This window comes from Giraffa tippelskirchi, chromosome 13 (genome assembly GCF_054371585.1).
Source record: "Giraffa tippelskirchi isolate mGirTip1 chromosome 13, T2T-mGirTip1v1.2.pri, whole genome shotgun sequence".
NCBI lineage: Eukaryota > Metazoa > Chordata > Mammalia > Artiodactyla > Giraffidae > Giraffa > Giraffa tippelskirchi.
Window position 1 is genome coordinate 80,169,657 of NC_137287.1, and position 26,119 is coordinate 80,195,775.

General features: G+C 40.2%; 1 protein-coding gene across 7 annotated transcripts in view; it reads right to left on the minus strand.

Annotated features, from left to right (window-relative positions):
- The window catches only part of MPP7 (MAGUK p55 scaffold protein 7), a 289,092-nt gene that overhangs the window by 163,566 nt on the left and 99,407 nt on the right, over positions 1-26,119 (minus strand). For all 7 annotated transcript variants that reach the window (XR_014074097.1, XM_081560899.1, XM_081560898.1 and 4 more), the window contains exon 2: positions 3,498-3,653. Coding sequence is in view for 6 of the 7 variants with exons in the window: in XM_081560899.1 (XP_081417025.1) it covers positions 3,498-3,534 (37 nt within the window). In the remaining variant the exon portion in view is untranslated. The remainder of the gene's footprint in view (positions 1-3,497; positions 3,654-26,119) is intronic.

Genomic DNA, 26,119 nt, shown 5'->3' on the forward strand with positions numbered 1-26,119 from the left:
GATTCTAAATGGGGCATGGCAAGATCAACCCAGAGCACCTCATCATGCCCAAAGTAAGGAAGCATTAAAAACAAACCCTCCGTGGATGGGGATATGTCAAAGAAACAAACTGAAAAAGCTCCTGTGCCCAAAGCTGGGGCAATCTGAACAACCAAATAAGTGAAGTAGAACCGGGCGATGTCCCAAAGTACAACCAAACATCCAAGAATCCACAATGATACAGACTGAATAAATTGATGGGAGAGAGGAGACAAATTATTCCAAATAACTTACATGGATACTTCACCCAGAAGGAAAGGGGGCAGGACACACTCTCCTCCAGGGTAGGTGGTACACAGAGACTGCCGGCTCTTCAACAGGGAAACATGTTAAGATTTTATTAGATCCCTTTTCTCCTTCCATGTGCAAACTAGTTGGACTGAAATTCCAAATAATGTAAATACAATTCTTTTTAATTATTAAAATAAGATTTTGAATCCTCTTGGAAAGGTCTTCTTAAGCAAAAGGAAAAAAGCATTCACCATTCAGAATACACCTGCCCATATGAACGTTTTTAACTTCTATTTAACAATGGTACTATTTAAGGAAGAAAAAAAGGGCAAATGACTGACGAGAAAAATGGTGTTCAACCTAAAATGACCCAAAGGATTAATATCCAAAATACAAATAAAGAGATACTGCAAATAAATAAGATTATAAGGACATAATACTGAATATTGGCAAGAACACAGGGGAAATGATTTTAAATGCAATGTCCATATACTGTTAAGTGGTCCAACCCCTCTGCAGAACAATCCGGCAACATCTATTAAATGCATACACCTTTTCTCCTAAAATAATACAAAAGAAACAAAACCAGGGCTTTCATTAAGAGTAGTCTGGTTCATTAAACTGTGACACAATAGAAAATTATGCATTCACTTAAAAGAAATTGGAGGATATACATATATCTATATATATAGGCATATACATATACACATGCCTCATAGAAATACCTCTTTTGAGACATATTACTTGGTGTAGAGGAAAAGCTATGGAACAATCCATAGAATATGATAAAATCTGTGACTAAAACATAAAAAAGATAAAACAATGTTATTTATGTACATACACTTTTATGTACATATGCATGTCAGTGCTTAATGTACAGAAAATTACATATGCATGCATATAAGTGTTTAATGTACAGAAAATTACATATGTATGCATGTAAGTGTTTAATGTACAGAAAATTCTTGCAGGACACTGATCAAACAGAAAGAAAAGGAGACACAGGGTAAGAGAAAAGTAGGTGAAAAGACTTCTTTCCTTTTTTATCTATGTATCTTTGACGGCAGGAATATTCTTCTGCAATACTTGTATAACGAACTATTTGCTGTTAGAGAAAGAAGCGGTAGAAGTTTACACAGGAAGTATTTCCCCACGTGAGCACTGGGGTCAGTATGAGTCGTACCCTCTTCTTGCATGAGGTCTGCCTTTAGCTTTGCTAACTCTGTTCCCTGGGAGACCTGAGAGAACAGCAATCTTATTGCTAAGCAACCTGCTAACAGTAACAATGACCCCTGACTGGCCAAGGAGAAGGTGGCCTACACGGTAGGACAAGGAACCTGAGCACCTGACAGGTGCCCACGCCCTGGGGCTCACCTGACTGTAGTGACTCTTGGAACAGTCTCCTCTGCCCAACTCCAACCTTGTTGGGACATGCTGGGCAAAAAATACCGCAAAGCCAGGTGTGTCACAGCAGCATTTCAGGTTTGCACCAAGCAGGCCTGAGAGTATCCTTTCTCCATTCTAAACAGCCTATGGTATTTTTTATGATTGACGCCTAAACTATAAATACTCCATTTTAATCATTCCCCATGTTAGGTGTACAAATATTTTGCATTCAATTAAACTAAGGCATCTTTTGGTGAACGGCAAAGCATAAAACTTATTCATTACATAAACTGTAGTAAATTTATGGTTCAAATAAATTTTATCTATAATTTCCCAAACCACTAAGGAAACTTAAATCATTCATTTTATATAGTCGAACACAATGTGGGACTATATAAAAATTGAAAAGAAAAAAAAAATTTTTTTTTCCAAAGGAGCTGCTTCCAAGTTCACGTCTTGAGAAAAAAAGATTTTCATACAATTTAAAAATCAAAATCACTTCCTAAGTAAAACTAATGCTCAGTATAAATCACAGTAGAAAAACATCACTCTTGACGGATAAAGAGACAAAATTTGCTGAAGTGAATAAGTGTGTCTCCGCTTGAAATAGCGAAGAATGACCTGGGCACACAGTGCAAATGAGAAGGCCAGGGTAACCTACACAAGACAAAATCACATCTGTGATTCAGCTCTTTTGAAACTATGGTGCCTGGACCTGTCCAGGATGAGACAAGTCTCAGATGGTTGCAGAAGGCTGTTGGGACCAATTCAGCGTGGTCAGTGCCACGAAGAACATCCTTCACAGTCACATTCTATGCCACCCCTGCTTTTGAGTGGTCTTAAAAACACAAGCTGGACTTCCCTGGTGGTGCAATGGATAACACTTCGCCTGCCAATGCAGAGAACAATGCATTTGATCCCTGGTCCAGGAGGATCCCACATTCCAGGAAGCAACTAAGTGTGCTGCAACTACTGAGCCCATGCTCTGCCACAAGAGAAGCCCCCACAATGAGAAGCCCACGTACTGCAACTAGAGAGTAGCCCCCACTCACTCTCAATAATAATAAACAGACAACTTTAAAAAAAAAACGCAAGCTACAGCTCCCCAACCCGAGTTACATTCTGTTTTAATAATTCTGAGGAGGGTCCAGGAATTTACATTTTTTTAAAGTGCTAACTCTGGGGAATTCCAGAAAAGGAGCACTGACCACACCCACCCCACCTCCTGAATCAGGGCAGAAGGAGGGCATTTCACACACACCTACATGCATGAGTTTTTTTCCCTTTCTTGGGAATCTTTATTCTAAGTATCACTAATTCTTACAACTGATAACAAGGTGAAATGTTTGTTTTAATTGAGTCCTTTAATGATATATATCAACTTCAGGACAATTTTTATCTCTGGACAGGAAGAAAGAAAATGTAAAAAAAGGGGAGGAGGGAGGAGGGGGGAAAAAATGAGAGGTCTGAGCAAACATGGCCCAAGAAATTCATAGTTACGATTAAATTGGAGTGGAGGGTAATATGAGTAGCATGAAACTGTCCACACTCTTCTGAATCTTCAAAGAACTTATTTTAAAAAAAAAAGTAAATGTACGACATTACTCCAAAACGCAGGAGAGGACAAGAGAGCGTCAGTAGGAGCCGTCACTACCCAGAGAAAGCCACTCAGCCCACGCCCTGAGGTCACGTTCATCGTGGAGAGCCAAGGTGATGGCCCTGGCGTTGGTTACAGAACAACAGGCACGACCTGTCTGCACTGGCTTAAACCAATGCCGGTTTTCAGTGTGAAAAGGATGTTTGCAAGGATGGGAGGGAAAGCGCCCTCATGGGCTCTGTACCTGTGTCGCTCCCCGAGCCTGTGGACAGCGCGGGCATGATGCTGAGGCCGGCCCGGTGCTGCCAGCTCACTCCCCTGGAAGGCGGCCGAGATGCCAACCCCTGCAGCCACTCCCCGGCCGACTACCGAGATCTGTGTGTCCCTGTGCAGGCCGTTTCTACAAAGAAAAGGAACACATTAAAAAATAGAAGAGGCAGGATGACTACATTGCAACTTGCTGTAACTAATTCAAAATGCTGATCCCAACACATTATGAGTGAGATCACAAGCTTCACCGTTTCGTCGAGAGAGCACAGACAAATAGGGAGTGGGAGAGTTTTTGATTTTGACGTGGGACTTCTAATTAAAAACACGAAAGTTCTTTGTGCATGTGTCAAGCCTTCTGTAAAGATTTTTACAGTTGCTTTGAGAATCACTGACGGCACAGATGGAGGACTTAAGGAAGCTTTTGTAAGCCAGTGTCATTCTAAAACTCTTCCCCTTCATTAGAATTCTAAACCGTATTTCTAAATGTAGAAAAGAGTCTGTAAGTTGTCGACAACTTATAACTAATTTAAGTAGATCATCCTAATACAACAACTGCAAATTTGCTAACTGAAGATCACAAACGACCTTGAAAGAATACCAGGATTAAAGCAAGATGTCATTTTAGATTTACAGAACTGTTGATAATCTAAACTAAACCTAACAATCCAAGCTAATATATGAAAATAAATTGTTGTAGTAAAAACTAAGCTTTGCTGGATCTTGAAAAATATCGATTCTTTAAATAACTGTTTTCAGTAATGTTTATCCCCAAACAAGCAGTAAAGGCACTATTGTATAATAACTAAAAGCAAGGGCTCTAGCATTTGGCTCAGTCTCTAATCCTGCTAGCCCTGGGATCTAGTTGTTTAACCTCATTAAGCCTTAATTTCCTTATGTGCAAACGAAGATAACAGCAATTGAGAATTGCTTGACCTTCCAATGAGCCAGAGGATACAAAACAGCATCCTGCAAACAATGAATATGATCACTGGATTTTTTAAATTCAGGTAATGAGATTATAAAATGAAAACATAAAAGTAGCAAGATTAAAATTTACATTGGCCTGACACCTAGAAGGAGGCCATGTGGTTTAAATTTGGACCACAGCTGCCTAATAACGGAAAATACACCGCATTTACATTTTTCAGAAATCAGAAGAACCACACAATGTGTTTAAACTCACTTTTTAGTGCATTTCCCCCCTCCACCCCATTCTCTATAAAGCAAGATCAGTGATTTAAAAGCATATTTTAACATATATTAACAAGAAAAACAGATACTGTAAACATTTGAAAAACTGGCTCACTTCAATTCTTAAAAGCGTTTAAATTGCTGATTCACATTACAGAATAAAGAATAATGAGCTTGCCAAATTCTTTGTGAAGAAACTCAGACTATAAAATGCTATTAAAGCTTTCTAAATTAGCTTTTTAATTATCAAAGTAAATATTAGTATAAAAATATTCACCATCAAAAAGACTATCTTGGACCAAGTAACCGGGTGCGGTGTCTTTAGTTCTGTTTTACGTTACAAAGGTTGACGTGGTGAAAATATGCATACAAATCCATACAGGGATCCTCTCTGTGTTAATTAAAAATGGGATGGCAGTTATTTTAAATACCAAGTGAAAATACAAATCACTAAGCTAAAAATAAGACAAAAAGGGAAAAGCAAGGTTTCATTAACACACATCTCTGAAGCTATTTTCCCTAATAATTTTAAAAGGTAACACTGCTTTGTTTTCATAAGCTATCCTAACAATCCGGATTCAGATTCAACTACATAAAAGTTTTCCTCGATTCAAACACAAAGAAAATAAAAAACAGACCATACATAATTTAAAAAATGTATTCAATTAGTAAACTTTTGTTCTGCTGCCGAGAAAAAAAGGAAAAACGGTTATAATTTGTAAAGTGTATGCACACATATTTCTACCATTAGGACAAAACATATGTATGCAGGTATTTATTATAGTGTGTATGTATGTAATTTAAGTTCTTTATGCCATAAATCACAATTTGTATGGTACAGATTACCTAACTACAGAAATACACATAGTACATAATCTATACCATGCAAACTACAACTTTCTTCAAGCCTTAAAGAATTTACAATGTTTCAATTTCATAAGCCACATACAGCATATAATAAATCGATTTATGCTTATAACAAACATCCTATTAAAACTAAAAACCACCTTACATTTCACATCAAAACATCCTTCTGAGTTGATGCTGCAGCCTTCCACGTGTGCCATAGATAGAAGATTTTATCGTAGCATTTCTCACCGTTTATTTCACAGTAAACACTCAAGGTAATTTTTTCCAAAAACGTATCATTTAAGAAATATACGCTACAAGGTAATTATCTCCTCCGGACATATACAAGTATATCAATAAAAAAAAAAGTGGCTTGATAAAATCTCAACAGGGAAAATGGTTAATATTCTGTGGAACGAAGCGGAGTTTCTGGGTTTAACTTTCAAACTGAGTTAAATTTCTGTAGTAATCATGATATTTTCTTTGGCTAAACTTACTGAAAATGCTTTGGAATCTGTCAGAACCCAGTTGTGATTATTACTGACTGTTGTATGGAATCGATTTACTACAACACAAAAATACCAGCTGTTACAGTATGTCCTGAGAGGGATTACCGAATATTCTTAAATTGAAGTTCAATCCATCTTTCCATAAAAAAAAAAGAGAGAGACCTGAACGCCAGGAACGAAACTGCGGTGTCACGTGCACCTGAAACATTTACAATCCCCAACAGAACTATCACAATCCTCCTTTAAAAGGGCTTATTTTTGAAATTTCATTATTCCAGTCATACCTTGCTTCTATATATCACACTGTATCAGGTTCTGCTGGCATCGATCATGTGGAAACAGTGAAATATGTGAAGGTCTAGAGCCTACAATGTTCAATTTCTATCCGCCCTGGGCAACCCTTTAGGGGCTCCCGGGGCTCTTGTGACATCTAGTGGTCAACCACAGAAGTGCAAGTATCTGTAGCAGAAAGCTTTCTGAGATTTCCATTCTTTTAAAAAATTGTCCTAATTGCATCCAGTGAAACAATCATCTGAAAAATTTTTATTAATGTGCACACACACTCCTCCTGTGTGTCTCCTCTGCTCTCAATACTTCACTACAACACTACTTCACTTCCGATACCGGTGTGGTTTTCTACACATCAAGCAATCCTATGACTCAGCTGGGTGTCCTTCAATCTAACACCATCTATCCTGGAGACAGCATCAGACCCCACAGGGTGAGAGCTCAGTCCTATAAGATGAGCCCCCTTCTGACATCAATATCAAATCCAGGTTGTTACCTGTTGCCTGTGCTTCTGACAAATCAGAGGTTCCCACAACTCCCTCAGGTTCAGCCCTCAGAACTCAGGGGAACATTTGCTTATGAGATCGAGGGTGGGTGCTCAGTCATGTCCGACTCTTTGTAGCCCCATGAATTGTAGCCCGCCAGGCTCCTCTGTCCATGAGATTCTCCAGGCAAGAATACTGAAGCGGGTTGCCATGCCCTCCTCCAGGCAATCTTCCCAACCCAAGGTTCGAGCCCTAGTCTCTTGTGTCTCCTGCATTAGCAGGCGGATTCTTCACCACTTAACACCACCTGGGAAGACCACTTATTACATTACTGGTTAGTTATAAAAGCAAAGAGTAAGGAACAGTCAGAGAGAAGAGACCTACAGGGTAAGGTGTGTGGGGCTGGGAGTGGAGTTCCCATGCCCTCCCCAGGAGAAACGTCCTTCCCAGATCTCCACGTGTCCTCCAACCTGGAAGCTCTCCAGACCCTACACTTCCGGGGTGTTATGGAGGCTTCATTACACAGGCATGGTTGATTAAATCCCTGGCCTTTGGTGACTGAACTCACTCTCCAGCCCCTCTCTCTTCCCAGGAGGTCGTCTGGTGGGACTGAAAGTTGCAACTCTCCAATCAAGGCTGGTTCCCCAGCAACCAGCTCCATCCACAAGGGCTTCCCAAAAGTCACCCCATTAACACAAAGGTATGACTGAAAGTAGTTAGGAGAAACAAAAGGCACTTTTATCACTCTTATCACTTAGGAAATCTCAAGGGTTTCAGAAGCAGAAAGGGTTACACAGACACATGTTTATTATAAATCACAATATTTCACACACACACAGAGTTATTAACACAGATGAACAGGAAATCAAGTGCCAGACCTAATTTTCCAAACTCATGTCCTCTCTATTTGGAGGAGTATTCAAAAACATGAAAATGTGTAATTAACCATCATCATAAATAAACTAATAATCATAATAACATCTCATAATTTCAAGAGACAATAATTGTGCCTGGTAATCCATCTGTAAATTACTTCATGATCACAAATACTTTCAAGTTACACTTTCAAAACCTAATACAGTGAAAAAAGAGTAAACTTTCTTTTTTTTTTCTTTAACAAATCTGACATTAAAAAAAATTTTTTACCTGAAAGATGTATGAGTTGCATTAACCAATGCAAACAGCACACTGGTATCTGTTACATTACTCAAACTTTCATAAATTATAATTGTTAGAAAATAAAGGAAGCAATGTAGACAAGTGGCATTAATCTGCTTACAGAAAATGGCATTTAAACCATTTATGCCATCAGTTCTCACAGTGTGGTCTGTAGACCCCAGTGGACTCTCAGATCCTTTCACAGGCATTCTTTGAAATCAAACTACGCTCAAAAAAATATCAAGATGTTATTTGCCTTTTGCACTGTGTGGACATTTGCACGAATGATGAAAAGCACTGCTGGATAAAACCACTGGTACCTCAGCACAAACCAACATAACAGTACCAAACAGAAACTATTCATCCTAGTTATTAAGCGTATTCTTCCCTGCCAAGCACTTTCATTAAAAAAAAAAAAAAAAAACACAGAAGCAAACAAAAAGGCTGACTTTAGAATGCCCTTCATGAAGTAGTAAAAGTAATAACTGACCCTTGAGGCATTGCTAATGATAAAGTAAGTATAAACATTCAAGCATAAAAATACTGGGTTGGCCAAAAAGTTCACTCAAGTTTTTCCATAAGATGTTACAGAAAAACCCAAATGAACAATTTGGCCAACTCAGTAGAACTTCATAAAACTTGTGTCCACTATAGGTTGTCATCGCCTTGCAAGGCACTGTGTTAACCAAAATCCTGGAATTTGTTCCTACTCTGTACAGGTACATCAGCATCCGCAAACCTCCAGGCTCTTCCAAGATCAGTGGAGATATGAGCGAAAGTGATTTTTTTTTTTTGTATTGTTTCAAACTTTGGATAGTGAACCGGTATATTTTTTAAATTTTCAAAGCATATTTTTTAAATGTGTGAATAAAAGATCCATTCAGGGACTTTCCGGATGGTAAAGTGGTTAAGAATACACCTTGTGAAGGAAATGAAGTAATTAAACTTGAATTTTAAAAAGTTAATCTGTTTCTCTAAAAAGATACTCAAACTATTCTAAGACATTTTGATAAAAGCAAGATGAAGTATTAAAAAAAAAATCCACCTTGCAAGGCAGGGGATGCAGGTTCAGTTCCTGGTCCAGGAACTTAGATTCCACATGCCAGAGGACAACTAAACCTTCGCACTGCAACTACTGAGCCCTCAGAGCACAAATAGAGTCTGTGAATCACAGTGAAAGATCTGACATGCCGCAACTTACACCCGACACAGCCAAATAAATAAATTTTTTAAAATAATTATATTGTTAAAAAAAAGATCCATTCAAAATGCAGGATATACCATCAGATTGGAAAGTCCCAGTATGATACATCTGTTTATATACTTTCAGATTCCATATTGCAACACTGAAACTACCACATGTCAAGCTGTGATATACAGCTGACCTTGAACAATAAGGGGTTTGATCTGCGCGGCGCCACTGGCACAGATTTAAAAGGACCACGGGATCTACAGTTGATTGAATCCATGGAAACAGAAGCCCAACTACAAGTTATAAGTAGATTTTCAACTTCATGGATGGCTATCATCCCTAAACCTCACACTGCTCAAGGACCAACTGTAGTAACAGAATAGCTACAATTAACTGAACAGCTTATTAAAATACACAAACCTATGGCTGGGAAAGGGAGGAGAAAGGTTGGTTTGTCTTCATCCTTCAACCAAAACAAAGAGTAAAAATGGAAAGTAGACGCAGATCTAAGAACGTAACTGTCTCCAATTAGGCCAGGCATTAGAGAAATCTTTAATTCACTCATGTTTTCGTTTTTGGAAAATAATTACTTTTCATAAAAACATAACTTATGTTAACATGCAGCAGGTTTAATACTCTTCTTTTTAAGTAAATTGAAACCATGTTTTTTAATTTGTTTTAATTTCCAATATGGTAAATATCAATATAATATACATAAACAAAATTCTTTGAGGTCTTCAATAATTTTTAAGAGTGTAAAAAGAGGGTCCAGAGACCCCAAAGTTAAGAGAACTGCTCCACATGGCCCAGGCAGGCAAAAACGTTCCACAAAAGGCAGACAGTAAACACTTTAGACTCTGTGGTCTCGGGCTCAACACAGACAATATGCAAATAATGGGTGTGACCCTGCTCCCAAGTATAAATTTATTTCCAAGAGAGCAGAGGGTCAGATTTGCTGGCAGTATCCTACACATTACACCCTACGTGTCAGTGACTTTAGGGGCCAAGAGTAGCATGATTTCTGGCAACAATTTTATTGGTTATTCTTTAAGTATTCAAAGAAAGTCAGTTCAAATTTTTGTCAATTTTTTATTATGCAGAAATGTATCCAAAATAAAAGATATGAAATTTTAGACTACACAGTTCCTAATCAAAAACCCAAATCACATTTCATCTTTGTCTATTCCAAGAATCTTAGATTTTGTCAATACACATAGAAAATAAAAAAATATGCTTACCACTGACAATGCATTTGGTGCCATATGTATGAAACTATGCTTTATATAACCAAAAGCAGAAAGCAAAAAATAGGGGCAACACTTAGAAAAATTAAAACATCCTCACATTTTACCAAGTCACCAGGGTTCAATTGGTATGCAATACAAAACTTAACAGATCACAAATGGAAAGGAAAATACAAAAGCCACAGAAAAGAGGGCTCCCATTGAAAGCATCCCATAAACCTTTGTAGGCAAAGGTTTGTTTGACTATACGGACCTTTCAAAGCTATGGTTTTTCCAGTAGTCATGTACGGATGTGAGAGCCGGACAATAAAAAAGGCTGAGCACTGAAGAATTGATGCCTTCAAACTGTGGTATTGGGAAAGACTGAAGGCAGGAGAAGGGGATGACAGAGGATGAGATGGTTGGATGGCATCACTGACTCAATGGACATGAGTCTGGGCAAACTCCAGGAGATTGTCAAAGACAGGGAAGCCTGGCGTGCTGCAGTCCACGGGGTCACAAAGAGTCGGACACGACTGAGCAACTGAACAACAACATAAACCTTTGAAGACTCAGAAGAGGAAATGTAAGAAACATTGCTTTCTAACCCCCAGGTGAGGACACCCAGGTTTCAAGGCTATCAGGAAAATCACAGAAGCCCCAGGTCACCTACTGGAAGGGGCATCAGGGCTCTCATGGGAGGCACTGCCTATCACTCACCCATCTGCCCCAGGCATAAGGAATGACCTGCGCTCACCAGCTGTGACCCCACTCCAGATGACCCAAACCATCCACCATAACCAGTGCCCCCATAACCCGTGTTTATTCTCAGATGGTCCTCAAGGAAAACCAGCAGCCTTTCCAGCTGTGCATGGTCCCACCCCCACAGTAAAACCTCTCTTTTGATGATGACCTTTTTTCATTCTATTTATCTTCTACCACCCTGGCTCAGATGGTAAAGAATCTGCCTGCAAGACAGGAGACCTGGGTTCGAGCCCTGGGTCGGGAAGATCCCCTGGAGGGAATGGCTACCCACTATAGTATTCTTGCCTGGAGCATTCCATAGACAGAGAACCCTGGCAGGCTACAGTCCATGGGGTCACAAAAGGGTTGGACATGACTGAGCAACTAACACACACACAGACACACATACACACACTACTAAAAAGTCTCGGGCAGTCTTCAAGATTGCACCATCAACCATGAACAAACCACTTTTTTGTTGCATTTGACTCTTTCCTCTAACTGGTGGGGGCAGGAAAGAATTGATAATTTCTGAGTTACATTTTCCTTGCATGTGTGTACATGCGTGCTTAGTCACTTAATCGTGTCCAACTCTTTGCGACCATTTTCCTCGACCAATTCTCAATTCCAGACCCTTCCCAAAATTCCACCAGCATTCCTTGAGCTCCTCTCTACTGGAGAAACCAGCCATTCTGGACCATTAAGACACATCAGTTGGGCTTATGTTCCCCACTAGACTTCTTTGAGGCTGGAGCCTGTATCACCATACCTCCCTCAGAACTGCAAAGAGCCCCCAGTCAGAAGTGCTTCTCTGTGTGACCAGCTCCAACCTGCTAAGGGCTCAAGAGCTTCCAAAACTCTGACCTGATCCTTCAAGGTCAGTGTAACTTCATGATTTTATGTACAGGGAGACAGCACAGACTAAAGATGAGAGGGTAGATTAGACAGGAGACAGACCTCAGATCAGAGCCCAGCCCCGCCTTCCAGGTGGACTCCAAAATCTTGGCCAGGCTATTTAACGAATGAGATTACACGCAATGACATAAGTAAAACACCTAACCCATAGGAGCCAATCAACACATGACAGCTTTTATGTACACTTTTCAATCACACTTTCATCACTCTCTACTTCTCATTCCCTCTAATCTAGCAAATATTTAAGGGCCTATAGTGAAAAGAAGACAGGCTTTTGTGGGAGACAGTCCAGTCCCCTGATTCTACCCATTCCTACATGCACAACTTACAAGGTATGAGATCTTGGGAAATCAAATAAAACCAAAGGAAAAAATACACACACACATCTATAAATGTGAGTGACAGACACTGTTGAATGCACTCAATTTCTCAGACATTAGGTTAAACACTCAACATGTCTCATTTAATTTTCACAATAATTTCATAACATGCACTGTTATTGGTGTCTTACAGATGAGGAAATAATTCTAAGCCACTTGCCCTAAGCCACAGCCTGAGGGGATTCTAACGTCAGGGTGTGAGACTCCAAGGGGCAGGTTGGTAACCACACTACACAAGCCATCTCTTCACTCTTAGTTACTCCCACCCATTCAATCCCCTCAAGTGTCAGAGAGAAATCATTTCTAGGACTCATTATGTCTTGTGATGACTAAATAAAAATATCTGAAGCACTAGGAACATAGCAGATGCTCAAATATTAGCTTCTCCACTCCCTCAGTCTTCCCCTTGATATCCTTTTATTTTATCCTCTTTATTTACAAGAAAGCTGTCCTTCTCAGACCCACACCCTCACTTGCTCTTGAGTCACCTGACGACATGACTTCTCTGATGGACCCTGACGCCTTGACCTGTAGTAACATGGAGGCAACAGGCTGGTTACTTCCAGGAAAATACAATTAAGAAGCTCCATGAGATTTGACACCTCGTCTTTCACAAGCTTCCAACATTCCAGACACCAGCATCTCCATCAGCCCACTTGCCTAATAGAGGACAGCATGGAACAGCACCCCCACCAACACATGATGGACAGATAGCAGAAGCAAGAGATGAACGTGCTACTGGACTGTTTGCTACTGAAGCACAAGCGAGCCACTCCTGATGGATAAACCGATCATGTGCAGAAATCAATGGCATAATTTCTAAATAACATAAATCATGTAAGTATTTACACTGCTATTTACTAGGTACTAATTAATATTGTGTGGTTCAAAACAATAGTGCCTTAAAATGTAGCCTAAGAACATCTGAAATGAATCTGGACATTTATAAACATGATTTCATAGGTTCACTGATAACAGAAATTATGCAGATTGTATACTGCTGTCAGTTTCTCAGGCCTGCAACAGAGACATCAAAAAAATTAACTTTCCAAAAATCAATCCTTATGTGCAAAATATTAATTATGTCATAACACCAATGTTAACTGTATTTTCTAAGTAAGGACAGGACCAAAGAGTTAAACTAAACACACAAGGGTTAATGCACATTTATATGTGCATTTTTAAAGCCACAATAGTGATAAAATAAAACTTCTAACTCAAAAGCCCTTTTCATTTAGAACACAAACAACTTTGTACTAAATTTTCCTCCATACTCTTAGAGGAAACCCTCACGTTATTGCACATGAGATTTTGTTCAAGTTCCTATCTTTTAACATTCTACTTTGCTGTTGTTCAGTCACTCAATCATGTCCAACTCTTTGTGACCCCATGGACTGCAGCACATCAGGCCTCCCTGTCCCTCACCATCACCTGAAGTTTGCCTATGTTCATGTCCATTGCATTGGTAATGCCATCCAGCCATCTTATGCTCTGATGCCCTCGTCTCCTTCTGCCCTCAATCTTTCCCAGCATCAGTGACTTTTCCAATGAGTCAGCTGTTCGCATCAGATGACCAAATTACTAGAGCTTCAGCATCAGTCCTTCCAAGGAGTATTAGGGTTGATCTCCCTCATGGGATTGACTGGTTTGATCTCCTTGCAGTTCAAGGGGCTTTCTGGAGCCCTCTCCAGCACCACAGTTCAAAGGCATCAATTCTTTGGCACTCTTGCCTTCTTTATGGTCCAGCTCTCACAACCATACATGACCACTGGGAAGACCACAGCCTTGACTATACGGACCTCATCTACTTTAATGATATACAAAAAGCTGAAAACAAAGAGAACAACCCCCTTAAGAATAATTCAAAACCCTAATGTTATATTGTACAGAAAAAGTGAAACCTACTATTGATGAAGAGTACCTGTTCTGGACTGGCCCTTCAAGTATTAAATAGCAGAGAATCTCACACCTGGAGTCAGTGATACCCAAGGGTAATTAACTTTGAACATTTCTTTGTTCACATACCTTTTAATGCTATTTTCTTCAACTACTTCAACATTTAAACCATTAATATTAGTTGCAGGAATCTACTGACTATATTTTGTAAATTTTTAGTCTGCATATCACAACTCTGAAAAGAATTATTTTCACTTCCAGAGTGAAATGAATGAATAGAAAAGGGGGAAAAAGCTAACATTTCCAAAGTTTCATGTGAGGATGGAACAAAAATTAAGTTGCTAAGGGAAGTAACTTGCCAGTCATTGCTCAAAAACCATGGTTTACACAAAAGAACATTCCACAGAGCTCTGCAAAGCCTTTCAGTGGACTTGCAGACACACTGTCTTATACTAACACACTCTGGAAGATACAATGTGATAAGGAGACACTCACTTTATGATTCATTTATGTCAAGAAATCTTAGGGTTAGAGGGTGAATATGACTGAAAAAACAGGCCATGCAGAGATAGAAAAAAAAATTTAAAGACCACAGGGAGACCGGCTGTAAGACATGTCCTACAAGTGCGTTTCTCAGGAGAGACAGGTTCAGGTGGGAACAGCAAATGGCACAGACTCTGAGCACATGGGCACAGCTATTGTGGTGCGTGGGTCACTCCCCAGGTGGCATCTCAGTAGACTCCCTCGGCCACCCTTCCCTGAATCTCCACACATACACCTACCCTCACTTAATGTTTCTTCTCTGTGCTCATCACCATCTAATCACTGTATTTATCTAGTCTACTGTCTTTCCCACTAGCATACCAGCTACAAGAATTCCCAGTTGGAGAAGGAAATGGCAACCCACTCTAGTATTCTTGCCTGGGAAATACCATGGACAGAGGAGCCTGGCAGGCTATAGTCCATGGGGTTGCAAAAGAGTTGGACACAACTTAGCAACGAAACAACAACAGTAAGAGACAGAGGTAGAACTTGAACCCAAATAAAGTTCTATGTCTTTCCTAAAAAAAAAAAACTTCCCAGGGTCTCAGAATAGTGTTTGCCAGTATACAATAATAGGTGGCTCCCTAATGTTTGTTGAATGAATGAATGAATGAGTCAACAGTGGATCCACTATCAATTCCTGCTATGACGATATTTTGTTTGTTTTGCTTTTTATTTTTATTTTATTTTTTATTGGAGTATAGCTGATTTACAATGTTGTGTTAGTTTCAGGTACAGCAAAGTGATTCAGTTATACATAGATAAATATTCACTCTTTTTTTATATTCTTTTCCCTCTGGGCCATTACAGAATATTCAGTAGAGTTCTCTGTGCTGTACAGCAGGTCCTTATTAGTAACCTATTTGATAGATAGCAGGGTGGGTATCATAGGCCTCTGCCCACCCCCTTCCTAGTTTTCCTGCCCAAAGGAGGGAGAGTTGCTAGTCCCACTGATCATGATGTGAAAGTTACTAGACCAGAGTAGGCAAATTTCCTATCTTCAAAGGTCAGCATTTACTCCCAGTGCCCACTGGCACTTCCGGCTCCCCACTCTACACCACCCCGAGGCAAGCAGACTGTGCAGGTGCCAGGGGCCTGCCTGGTGTGTGTGCGCTGGCTCCCTCATGGGTGGGTCAGATCATGCTTGTACTAGCTGCACACCTGCCTTCTCAGACAAACTTCCACCAATCTGGACCTTCAGCACCATCCAAGGGCCTGGCCTTTCTTCCTCCTCCAGGGGAAGGCTGGCCCCCTCCTCTGCAATGACCTCTCTCTCCTCCCTAGGAGAAGCGGCCTGGGCCACGGCCTCAGCCAAGAACACTGGCCTCTTCAACCACTGAGCACGCTTGACATTTTTTCTGATAAGAAAAAAAAACTTTTGAAAGTTTCTATTTAAAATGTTAATTGTTCACCATATATCCATCTCCTAGTGTCTTAAAAGGAACAGTGGAAAATGCCAGGGAACCACAAATTAACCATTAAACCAAGCCTTTGTGCCCTCATGCCACCTCTTACACGATATAACAGAGCCTGTCATGTTTACCCCCAAATCCTAAACTTTCCAGATTTTATCTCCCCGGACATCTCTCCCCTGAAGTCATTCTGGAGAGATGCTTGCTGATGTACCGAGAATGTCCAGTAAAGACATCTGCAACTTATTCTCAAATACTCCAGGAAGAGAGAAAGAGGGGAAGTGAGAGGAGAGAGAGAAGAATGAAGGTCACATAAGGTAGACATGTGGGTATTCACTGTACTGTTCTTTCTACCTTCCTGTATGCTTGAAGTTTTGTGATGAAGTTTCTTTACAAAAAGGATACCAGCCCTCTGTTCTTATCAGCTTCTTTCATTGCAAAGCACCACACGGACGCACTCTAATTTTTTGCACTCCCCATTATTTCCTGCCTCTGTAGACTTGCTCACTCCAGATATTCTAACCACTTCAAACTATGGGTTTAATATATACAATGGAATATTACTCGGCCATTAAAAAGAATGAAATAATGCCATTTGTAGCAACACAGATATAGAGACTGTCATACTGAATGAAGTCAGAGAGAGAGAGAAATATCGTGACACCCCTTCTATGTGGAATCTAAAAAGAAATGATACAAATGTATTTATTTACAAAACAGAAACAGGCTCACAGACTTAGAGCACAAACTTACGGCTGCCACTGGGGAAGAACGGTGGGAAGGGACAGGTAGGGAGTTTGAGAGGGACATGTATACACTGCTATATTTAAAATGGATAACCAACAAGGACCTACTGTACATCACAGGGAACTCTGCTCAATGTTATGTGGCAGCCTGGAGGGGAGGGGAGTTTGGGGGAGAGTGGATACATGTGTACATATAGCTGAGTCCCTTTTCAGTTCACCTGAAACTATCACAAAATTGTTAATTGGCTATGCTCCAATACAAAACAAAAAGTTTAAACAATAAATTTTAAAAAATGCTCCTCACAGTCAAAAAAATATGGCTCTAATCAAATATCTGTCATCACACTGCCTAATAATGGCCAGTAACAAAAATCACCGTACAAGGGACAAGAAAGTCTAAAGTGCACATTTATTCATTTTCTTAATCAAACCTGCACATTACCATTCAGCAATTCCTTTCAAATTCAGCAGAGGGTGCCATAATTTCACTTTTTAAAAGGAGAATTTAAGTCATATTAACAAAAGCAGCTTTCACAACTTCAGCTCTGTAGCAAGCCCTAAAAATTATATTTCTAATAAATTAGAAATTTGAAAATGAAAATAAACATCCAATATTTATGTAAGGTGAACAAATGTCTTTTTTCCCCCATTTAAGAAAGAAACCACATGGTAATACACCAAAATTCTAAATGTGTCTATAACCTCTGAACCAACAACTTGACTTATTTGTAGGAATTTATCTGAGGAAATAAACAAGTAGGCAACAATGGATCAATCAATTTACACTGAAGTGCACTAGGGAAAAGGTCCAAGTTTTCAAGGACAGTATCTTCACTGCAGTTACTACTCCACTCACAGCATCACCGTGGACCAGACTCTTAACACAGTGTCCTGACTCCAGTGTATTTGCACCAACACAGGGGGCCCCTGCTCCCCTCTACTTCTTCATTCAAACCTTGGCAGTTTGTTTCGCTTTGAGTCTTCTGGTCTGTAGATTCCTAAATCAGTTAGTTCCTAATCCATTCTCAGTTCTGGTTTTGCAATTCCAGAACTTTTCCAACAGTTACACAAAGCAGACCAAGCAATTGTGTCCACTCAACTGTTTGAGACGTCACTTCCCAGTTGCTAAAAAGAGAGACTGTGCTATGTCCAATCCTGTGTCTGGGTTGTCTTCAACTGCACTGTGATCTCTTTGGATGAAGAAACTGTGAAAATGTCTCTGAAAGATTCTTTTTACTCTGCCCTCAACCACTTGAGAACATTTCTAAAACCATTAATTTCACAAAGGAGTCAAGATTTCTAACAGAAAAATCAGAGGTGTACAGATTCTGAAAATCTTGCTAAAGATGTCTGGCGGTTCAAGGGCTGTCTTTCTTGCTTGTCTTGTGGTTCAAGGGCTGTGTTTCTTTGCCTTAATCTCTAAGGATTAAATTGCTACAGACAGGAAAGAGGGAAAGAACAGGCCCAATAAAATAAAAAGTAACCATCTGGAAAGGAGGAGAAAGGGACGACAGAGGATGAGATGGTTGGATGGCATCACCAACTCAATGGACATGAGTTTGAGCAAGCTCTGGGAGTTGGTGATGGACAGGGAAGCCTGGTGTGCTGCAGTCTACGGGGTCGCAAAGAGTCGGGACACAACTGAGCGACTGAACTGCTCTGGAAAGCAATGACACTGTTGTAACAGATGTCTCAGGGAGGGAGGGATTACCTAAAAGCATTGGGCATATGTCCTTAAGTACTAATTTTGCAAAGCTATCCCCAGGTGGCGCTAGTGGTAAAGAACCTGACTGCCAACGCAGGAGATATAAGAGATGTGGGTTCAATCCCTGGGTCGGGAAGATCCCCTGGAGGAGGGCAGGGCAACCCACTCCAGTATCCTTGCCTGGAGAATCCCATGGACAGAGGAGCCTTGCAGGCTACAGTCCATACGGTGGCACAGAGTCAGTCATGACTGAAGTGACTTAGCACTCATGCACAGCGAACACAACTAATAAATACATCAGTGCTGAATTATCCTGAGTGAATATCTGATCTTATCCTTTTAAGTATTAAGGATTCCTAGATTATATCTGAACTAGCAAATAAAAAATGAGACTAGAGATAATTACTTGAAACCTACTCAATGAAATTATCCTGGGTGGAGATAATGTGTATTACGCAAAGAACCACAAAAAAGATTTATCTCAGAATGAAATCTGGGACGGAATGCACCTGACTGAGTCATTCTGCTGCCTCTTCTTTCACTGGGTCTCCAGCCACAAGCACAGGAATGGCCAAGGAAAAACAAGGTCAACCTTGCTGTCTTACTCATCGACCGTATCATTTAGGCTGGGGACCCATGTCCCACCCCAGCGCATACTCAGCCCAGGGAGACCTCAGGGAGCCAGCCCATGGAGTGTGTACACAGGGGAGCCTGTACAAAAGTCAGGGGTCCACACTCAAAGCCTCCACAAATTGCTATGTACCACAGGTTTGAAAACCACTGAATAAGGGTGGGAGACCTGGGGTGGGGTCGGGGGGAGAGGGGTGGATTCCAGCAGGGATCTGCAACCAAACAACACACATGAACTTGTTGCAACATGGAAATCGAAGAATCCTGAATTTTTAGCACTCCCCCCTTTTATCTGCAAATTATGGGGCTCATTCAAACTCAGTGCAAAGAGAGAGATTTTGAGGGAAAAAATGTGTAGGAAAGAGGTAGGAACTCATTTTTTCTTAATTCTACAAATGTATCGTTGAAATGCTTGTTCCTGGTGGATTTTAACCAGCTAACAAAATTCTGACCCCAGAGCATCCCAACCCAGAGAGATAATACCAGCATGCTGTCATATCTGTGAGTTAAACAACCAGAAACATTTCTGGGCATAACTAAGATGTTTCCCAGTAAGTTTGTAGAGAAGCACAGGGAGGAGGAGAGGAGAGGGAACAGACAGTAAACAGGACATTTCTGCCCAGGAATGTCACTTCTTTTAGGATGAGTGAAACGTCACTCTGTACTTAATCTGGCACTGATGGAATACCCCAGCCATCAGAACTGAGCCTGATCAAGGTCCATGGGGTATGAGGACTGGGAACAATGTGCGGAAGAGTGAGCGACTGAACGACAACATCTAGACAAGGGACAGGAGGGCAGGGGTGGCTCCCGGGGCAGGAGGAGGTGGCAAGGGCCCGAGGGGGCAGCTGAAGATGAACCGGGGACAGACACGGACAACCCAAGGACAACCCGCAACTCCTACAGACCTCTGCAGATGCTGCAGCCAAACCACAGTACTATGGTCCTCCAGATGATGTCTACAACTAACACGGCCACAGAGTTCTGATTTCTTAGTTACCTTTTAAAGAAAAGCCTACTAATTCTAAGGATTCTAAGTACTTATTCAACCAACCAGTCCATCCTAAAGGAAATCAGTCCTGAATATTCATTGGAAGGACTGATGCTGAAGCTGAAACTCCAATACTTTGGCTACCCGATGCGAAGAACTGACTCATCTGAAAAGACCTTGATGTTGGGAAAGATTGAAGACAGGAGAAGGGGACAACAGAGGACAAGATGGTTGGATGGCATCACCGACTCAATGGAGATGTGTTTGAGTAAATTCTGAGAGTTGGCAATGGACAAGGAGGCCTAGCGTGCTGCAGTCCATGGGGTCGCAAAGAGTCGGACATAACTGAGCGACTGAACTGAAGTACTTATTCAATTCTTATATAATTAAAAACAAAAGGTTTAACACTATGGCCATCTTTCAAAACTTCACAATTCCATCGTCAGTTTCAAGGCCTATTTAATTGATCATTTTATTTAATACATTTATGTAGGTATCTGATTTTCCTCTCCAAGAAATTAAAGATTTCTTAAGAGATATAAATTCTATTCCATAATGCCTGGCACAGAGAAGCTCATTAAATGTATGCTGATGGCTAAGACTCCACGCTTCCAATGTAGGGGACCCAGGTTTAATCCCTGGTCAGGGAACTAGATCCCTCATGGCGCAACTAAAGATCCCGCATGCCACAACAAAGGTCAAAGATCCTGAGTGCTGTAACTAAGACCTGGTACAGCCAAATAAATAAATTGTTTTTAATATATGCTGAGTGAATAAATGAGCAAGTACACACATGCCCAAAGGTTACCGGGCGACCACACCTGGTTAAGGAGAGGACTGGAGGTTTTCTGAGGCATGTCAGCCTGACCAACTGCAAGGATACAGATGGTTCTCAAGAAACTGTATACATTTCAAAATGCTCCACAATCCCGTAGAAGGTTCTAGGCTCCATAGATGGACTCTAGCCCAAGAACACCCACAGTAGATTAAGAACTATGTGACTCCCCTGGAAGTCACCTCCATAGTGTTAAAAAAGCAGCAAACGCAGTTCAATGTTTCATGTCATGGCACAGATCGGAAATATTTTTCTGGGGCCCAGATGTCTGCTTTTGGGGAAACAAATCGACTATGCTTTCCTTATATCCTATAATTATGATCAGGAAACTGAAATACAAAGTATTAGGGAAGATATTACATAAAGAATTTATACAAAACACCCAAAGAAAATCTGCTCAGATTTTTTAATAAGCTTGTTTCTGTAAACAAACTTTCGTATACTGGGTTCTGAGCTTGTTGATGAAGCACAGATGAGCTCTTCATATTTCGGATACAGCCCCAACAACAATAAACTTTATTCACACAAGGTAATACAATATTTAAAATCAAATCCACAAAGTGAGAACCATTTACACACAGAAAAATTAATTCTTCTTATACTCAAGCTCTTGACAAAAACTTTCTTTGGGTCTACTGACAGTGAAGTAATGAAACAGTGAAATTGGCATACTGATTCCATTTCTTTGTATAAAGACAAGAAAAGGGGATGGGGAAAGATGGAGGGCCAGAATTAAACTTTAAGAGAGCTAGGATGTTGTTAGATTCACTATTTTTAACAATAACACTTAATAAAGAATTCAGATTTATAGCAAACTTTTATATAAAAGCTTCTCTGTGGATAAAAAAAATAACTTGAATCAAAGTTTTTTTCAAAACAACTTTATACTTTTGATCAATGCCACTATACTATCAGTGAACAAAGTTGTGAATGTTTCTACAGCATCTTATATGCTTTGACTTGTTCACTGATCATTAAGAATATTTCAAGTCCTGCAGTGTGCTGGTACTATGTACAAATAATGTTCTTCCAACTGTGTATCTACAAGAGTTTTATGGAGTTCTACTAGTAAATCTTCATTCATAACTTGTGTTGATTCATCTTGAAATGTCTTGTGACTTCATACTTTTCTATATAAATGTTGTCTCCATAAGTCTACTAGAAAATATAACCCAGAAGTAAAATGTTTTAAATTTTCTTTTCACTAGTTCCTGACACAGTGTTCAAAATTTCCTTGACATGCTGGCAAATTAAGCAATTCAGAGTTCTATAATAATAATAATGGACTTCAGTCTTAGCAATGAATTGTGTAACTAGCTTCATAATTCAACCTAAGGGTTATACTGAGCTCAAAAAAGAGTTCTGCTTATTTTGCCTTTCCAAACATTTGAAAAATTACTAATCTAGGAAGCATAGGATGGACGCTGTGTTTTAAGGTACCAGAGCAGTCTGCTTAGTACCATTGCTTCATGCAATAACCTTCCATGCAAAGAGGTATTTAGGTTGAGAAAGAGAAGGATTACCAAGGTACATATGCAAGGTCAAATGTGAGATGAACTTTTATTACATTATTTAATTAATGCCAAAGTCTTAATTTTAGCCTTCTATATTTATCTTGTTTATTATTTCAGGCATTAATTCAAAAGTTTTTCATGAGGATGGGAAAACAAATTCCTAAATATAAATCATTTACAATATGAGGACTTAAAGGGATTTTCAGTATTTACGGTTTCCAAATGTCAATTTTTCAAAATATTTTTAGCTTATCTTCAGACTAAGAATTTTAAAATAGTCTCACAGTAAGCAAAATACAAAGAGATAAAATTTTCATTTATTAAAATTCTCAGAAAGTAGTAAATTATAAAATTACATTCATATGTAATCAAGACTAAGAAAATTACTTTCATAAAGCTTGAGAGCTAAAGGTCACTTTAATGAAATTCAATTAGGTTCAATTATCTGTTTTGAGAAATAAACATTTTTATTTCTTTAAAAAAACATGTCATAAAATTCCATCAAAATCAGTCTTTGGCTAATTGTCAACTTCAAAAGTCAAGCACAAATAAACGTAACAATTATAAAAACTAACAAAAACCAGTTTATGCTCTACCTAACAACTAACTACAAACAATAAGAAAAAAAAACTAGAAAACATGGATAAACATTTTTTAATCTATCTGAAAGCTAAAAAGAAAACAAACACACCTTGCAAAGTGGGAAGTCCCACTTTGGCCAAGATCCTGGAGAAAAAGGATCTTGAGATGTACCCTTAAGAGGACATAAATTGAGATGTACCCAGCACTGCTTTCTCCCAATTCATAAGAAGTGGAGATAAAGAAGTTAAGAAGATAAGGAGAAGACAATTGTTAAAAAGAAAAAAAAAAGAATTAGGACTTCCTTGGCGGTCCAGTGGTTAAGACTGCACTTTTAATGCAGAGGATGCAGGTTTGATCCCTGGTCAGGACTAAGATCCCACAGGCCGCACAGTGGGGGCTTAAAAAATAAGTTAAAAATATTAAAAAATAAAAACAGAGTTAAAAAGAGCCTCAGTCAGTGTGACTGGGCTGGGAAGACAAAAACTGAACTTCAAGAACTAGTAGGGCAACTAGAACTTGAGGGGCCAGAATTCCAGTGAGAAGAAAAGCACCAAGAAATGAATCCAGCAGTCTGAGCAGCCTTTCTTCTCAAAGCACTCACTGGTTCATTAGCAAGCCAAGCCACAGGGATGAGAAGTTAACAGAATTCAGCAACTGAGGGACTGAAAAACTGAGCAGAGACAGTCTATCTCATCCGGCTGGAAAGATAAAAACTGGAGTGTGGGGCCCAGCCAGGCAGAGGAGAATTACTAAATCCCCCCAGCTTTCAGCTGGGACCCCAAAAGACCACAACACTCCAATTTTCTGCGATGTTCAATATTAAACCAAAAATTACCAGACATATCAAGAGACAGAGCCAACACAAAAAGACAACAGAAATAAATTAACTGGTAATTCAGACACTGGAGAACATTATTAATCACAGACATGAACATTATAATCAGTTAGTTTATACTGAAGAAAATGTAAGCCGTGAAACAGAATTTCACCAGCACCAACAAGGCTCCCCAGTGAATCAGCTGTACAGCCGGGGCAAACAATCACTGGACCTTTGAATCATTCAAACCTGGACTCAAATCCAAGCTCTGCCACCTACCAGCATTCTTTTCCTCCTAAACAGAAATAACAATGTCTTTCTCAAAGTGTGAAATGTAACTAAATGTCATTCACAGTACCTGACATATCATAGTCAGCAAACATTAAGTCATGTATCATGGTCAATAAATGGTGCATCAGAATTACCTGTAAGCTCCAAGTAAGCTTCTTCCACACTTGCCTCTCAATGTCGCAGAAAATATGACACCACTATCAACTCCTAACAAAAGTATCTTTCAAAGATGAAAAGAATTATGTTTTATTTTTGTTTTGTTTTAAATCACCAATAAGATATGCCAGAACTACCAATGTTCTTCAGAAAAAAAAAATTATATAAACAGTTAAAAGAAGTATTTATGAATTCATACTGACTCCTTTCCCCCAAAGATCCGAGGTACCTTACAGAGATGCAATAAACAAGGAGGCAGGCTTTTGTTTGCAGATGGAGGCTTTGTTTTTCAATGAGAAAAGGGCAGACAGGTTATGTTGGGGGGAGGAGTGGATACAAAAGTTTCCAGGTAAGGCATTTATAATCATGTGCTGACACTTACGGAGCCGGGCTCAGGTGGCTCAGTGGTAAAGAATCCACCTGCCAATGCAGGAGATACAGGTTCAATCCCTGGGTTGGCAAGATCCCCAACCCACTCCAGTATCCTTGCCTGGAAGAATCCCATGGACAAAGGAGCCTGGTGGGCTACAGTTCATAGCGTTCATTCCAGTTCCTGAATATTCACTGGAAGGACTGATGCTGAAGCTGAAACTTCTATACTTTGGCCACCTGATGGGAAGAACTGACTCACTGGAAAAGACCCTGATGCTGGGAAAGATTGAAGGCAGGAGAAGGAGGGGATGACAGAGGATGAGATGGTTGGATGGCATCACCAACTTGATGGACATGAGTTTGAGCAAGCTCTGGGAGTTGGTGATGGACAGGGAGGCCTGGCGTGCTGCAGTCCATGGGGTCGCAAAGAGTCAGACACGACTGAACTGAACTGGACACGACTGAGCACACACTTAGACTTAGGCTGACACTTAGAGTAGGAAATAAAAACACACTCCTGCAGATCCTAGCAATGCTGAATACACAGCTGTGATTTCATGTGACCCATGACCCTCTGAGGCAGGTTACACCTCACTTCACCCTTCCTGTCCCAGATCCACACAACAGGATGTGGACTGACCCCAGTCTAGAACTTCATGTTCCTTCCACTCCATCACGCAAGCAGAGCCAGAGATAGAGATGGTGCAGTCCCCACTCTGAGGGCAGGCTGTGTATTAGGGGAGTGAGTTCTATGTGAAGCAGAAAAGTAAAACAGAGGGTGTGGAAATATCAGGTTACTGCTGCAATGAACAGCTAAGGGGGGAAAAAAAGGGCCTATATCAGACAAGAAAAACGCTCAGGGCTCAACCTTGCAAGGGAAACTGCTCCTCAAATGGAACACCCTGTCCTGCTGCTAAGTCACTTCAGTCGTGTCCGACTCTGTGCGACCCCATAGACAGCAGCCCACCAGGCTCCGCCGTCCCTGGGATTCTCCAGGCAAGAATACTGGAGTGGGTTGCCATTGCCTTCTCCAGTGCATGAAAGGGAAAAGTGAAAGTGAAGTCGCTCAGTCGTGTCCGACTCTTAGCGACCCCATGGACTGTAGCCTACCAGGCTCCTCCATCCATGGGATTTTCCAGGCAAGAGTACTGGAGTGGGGTGCCATTGCCTTC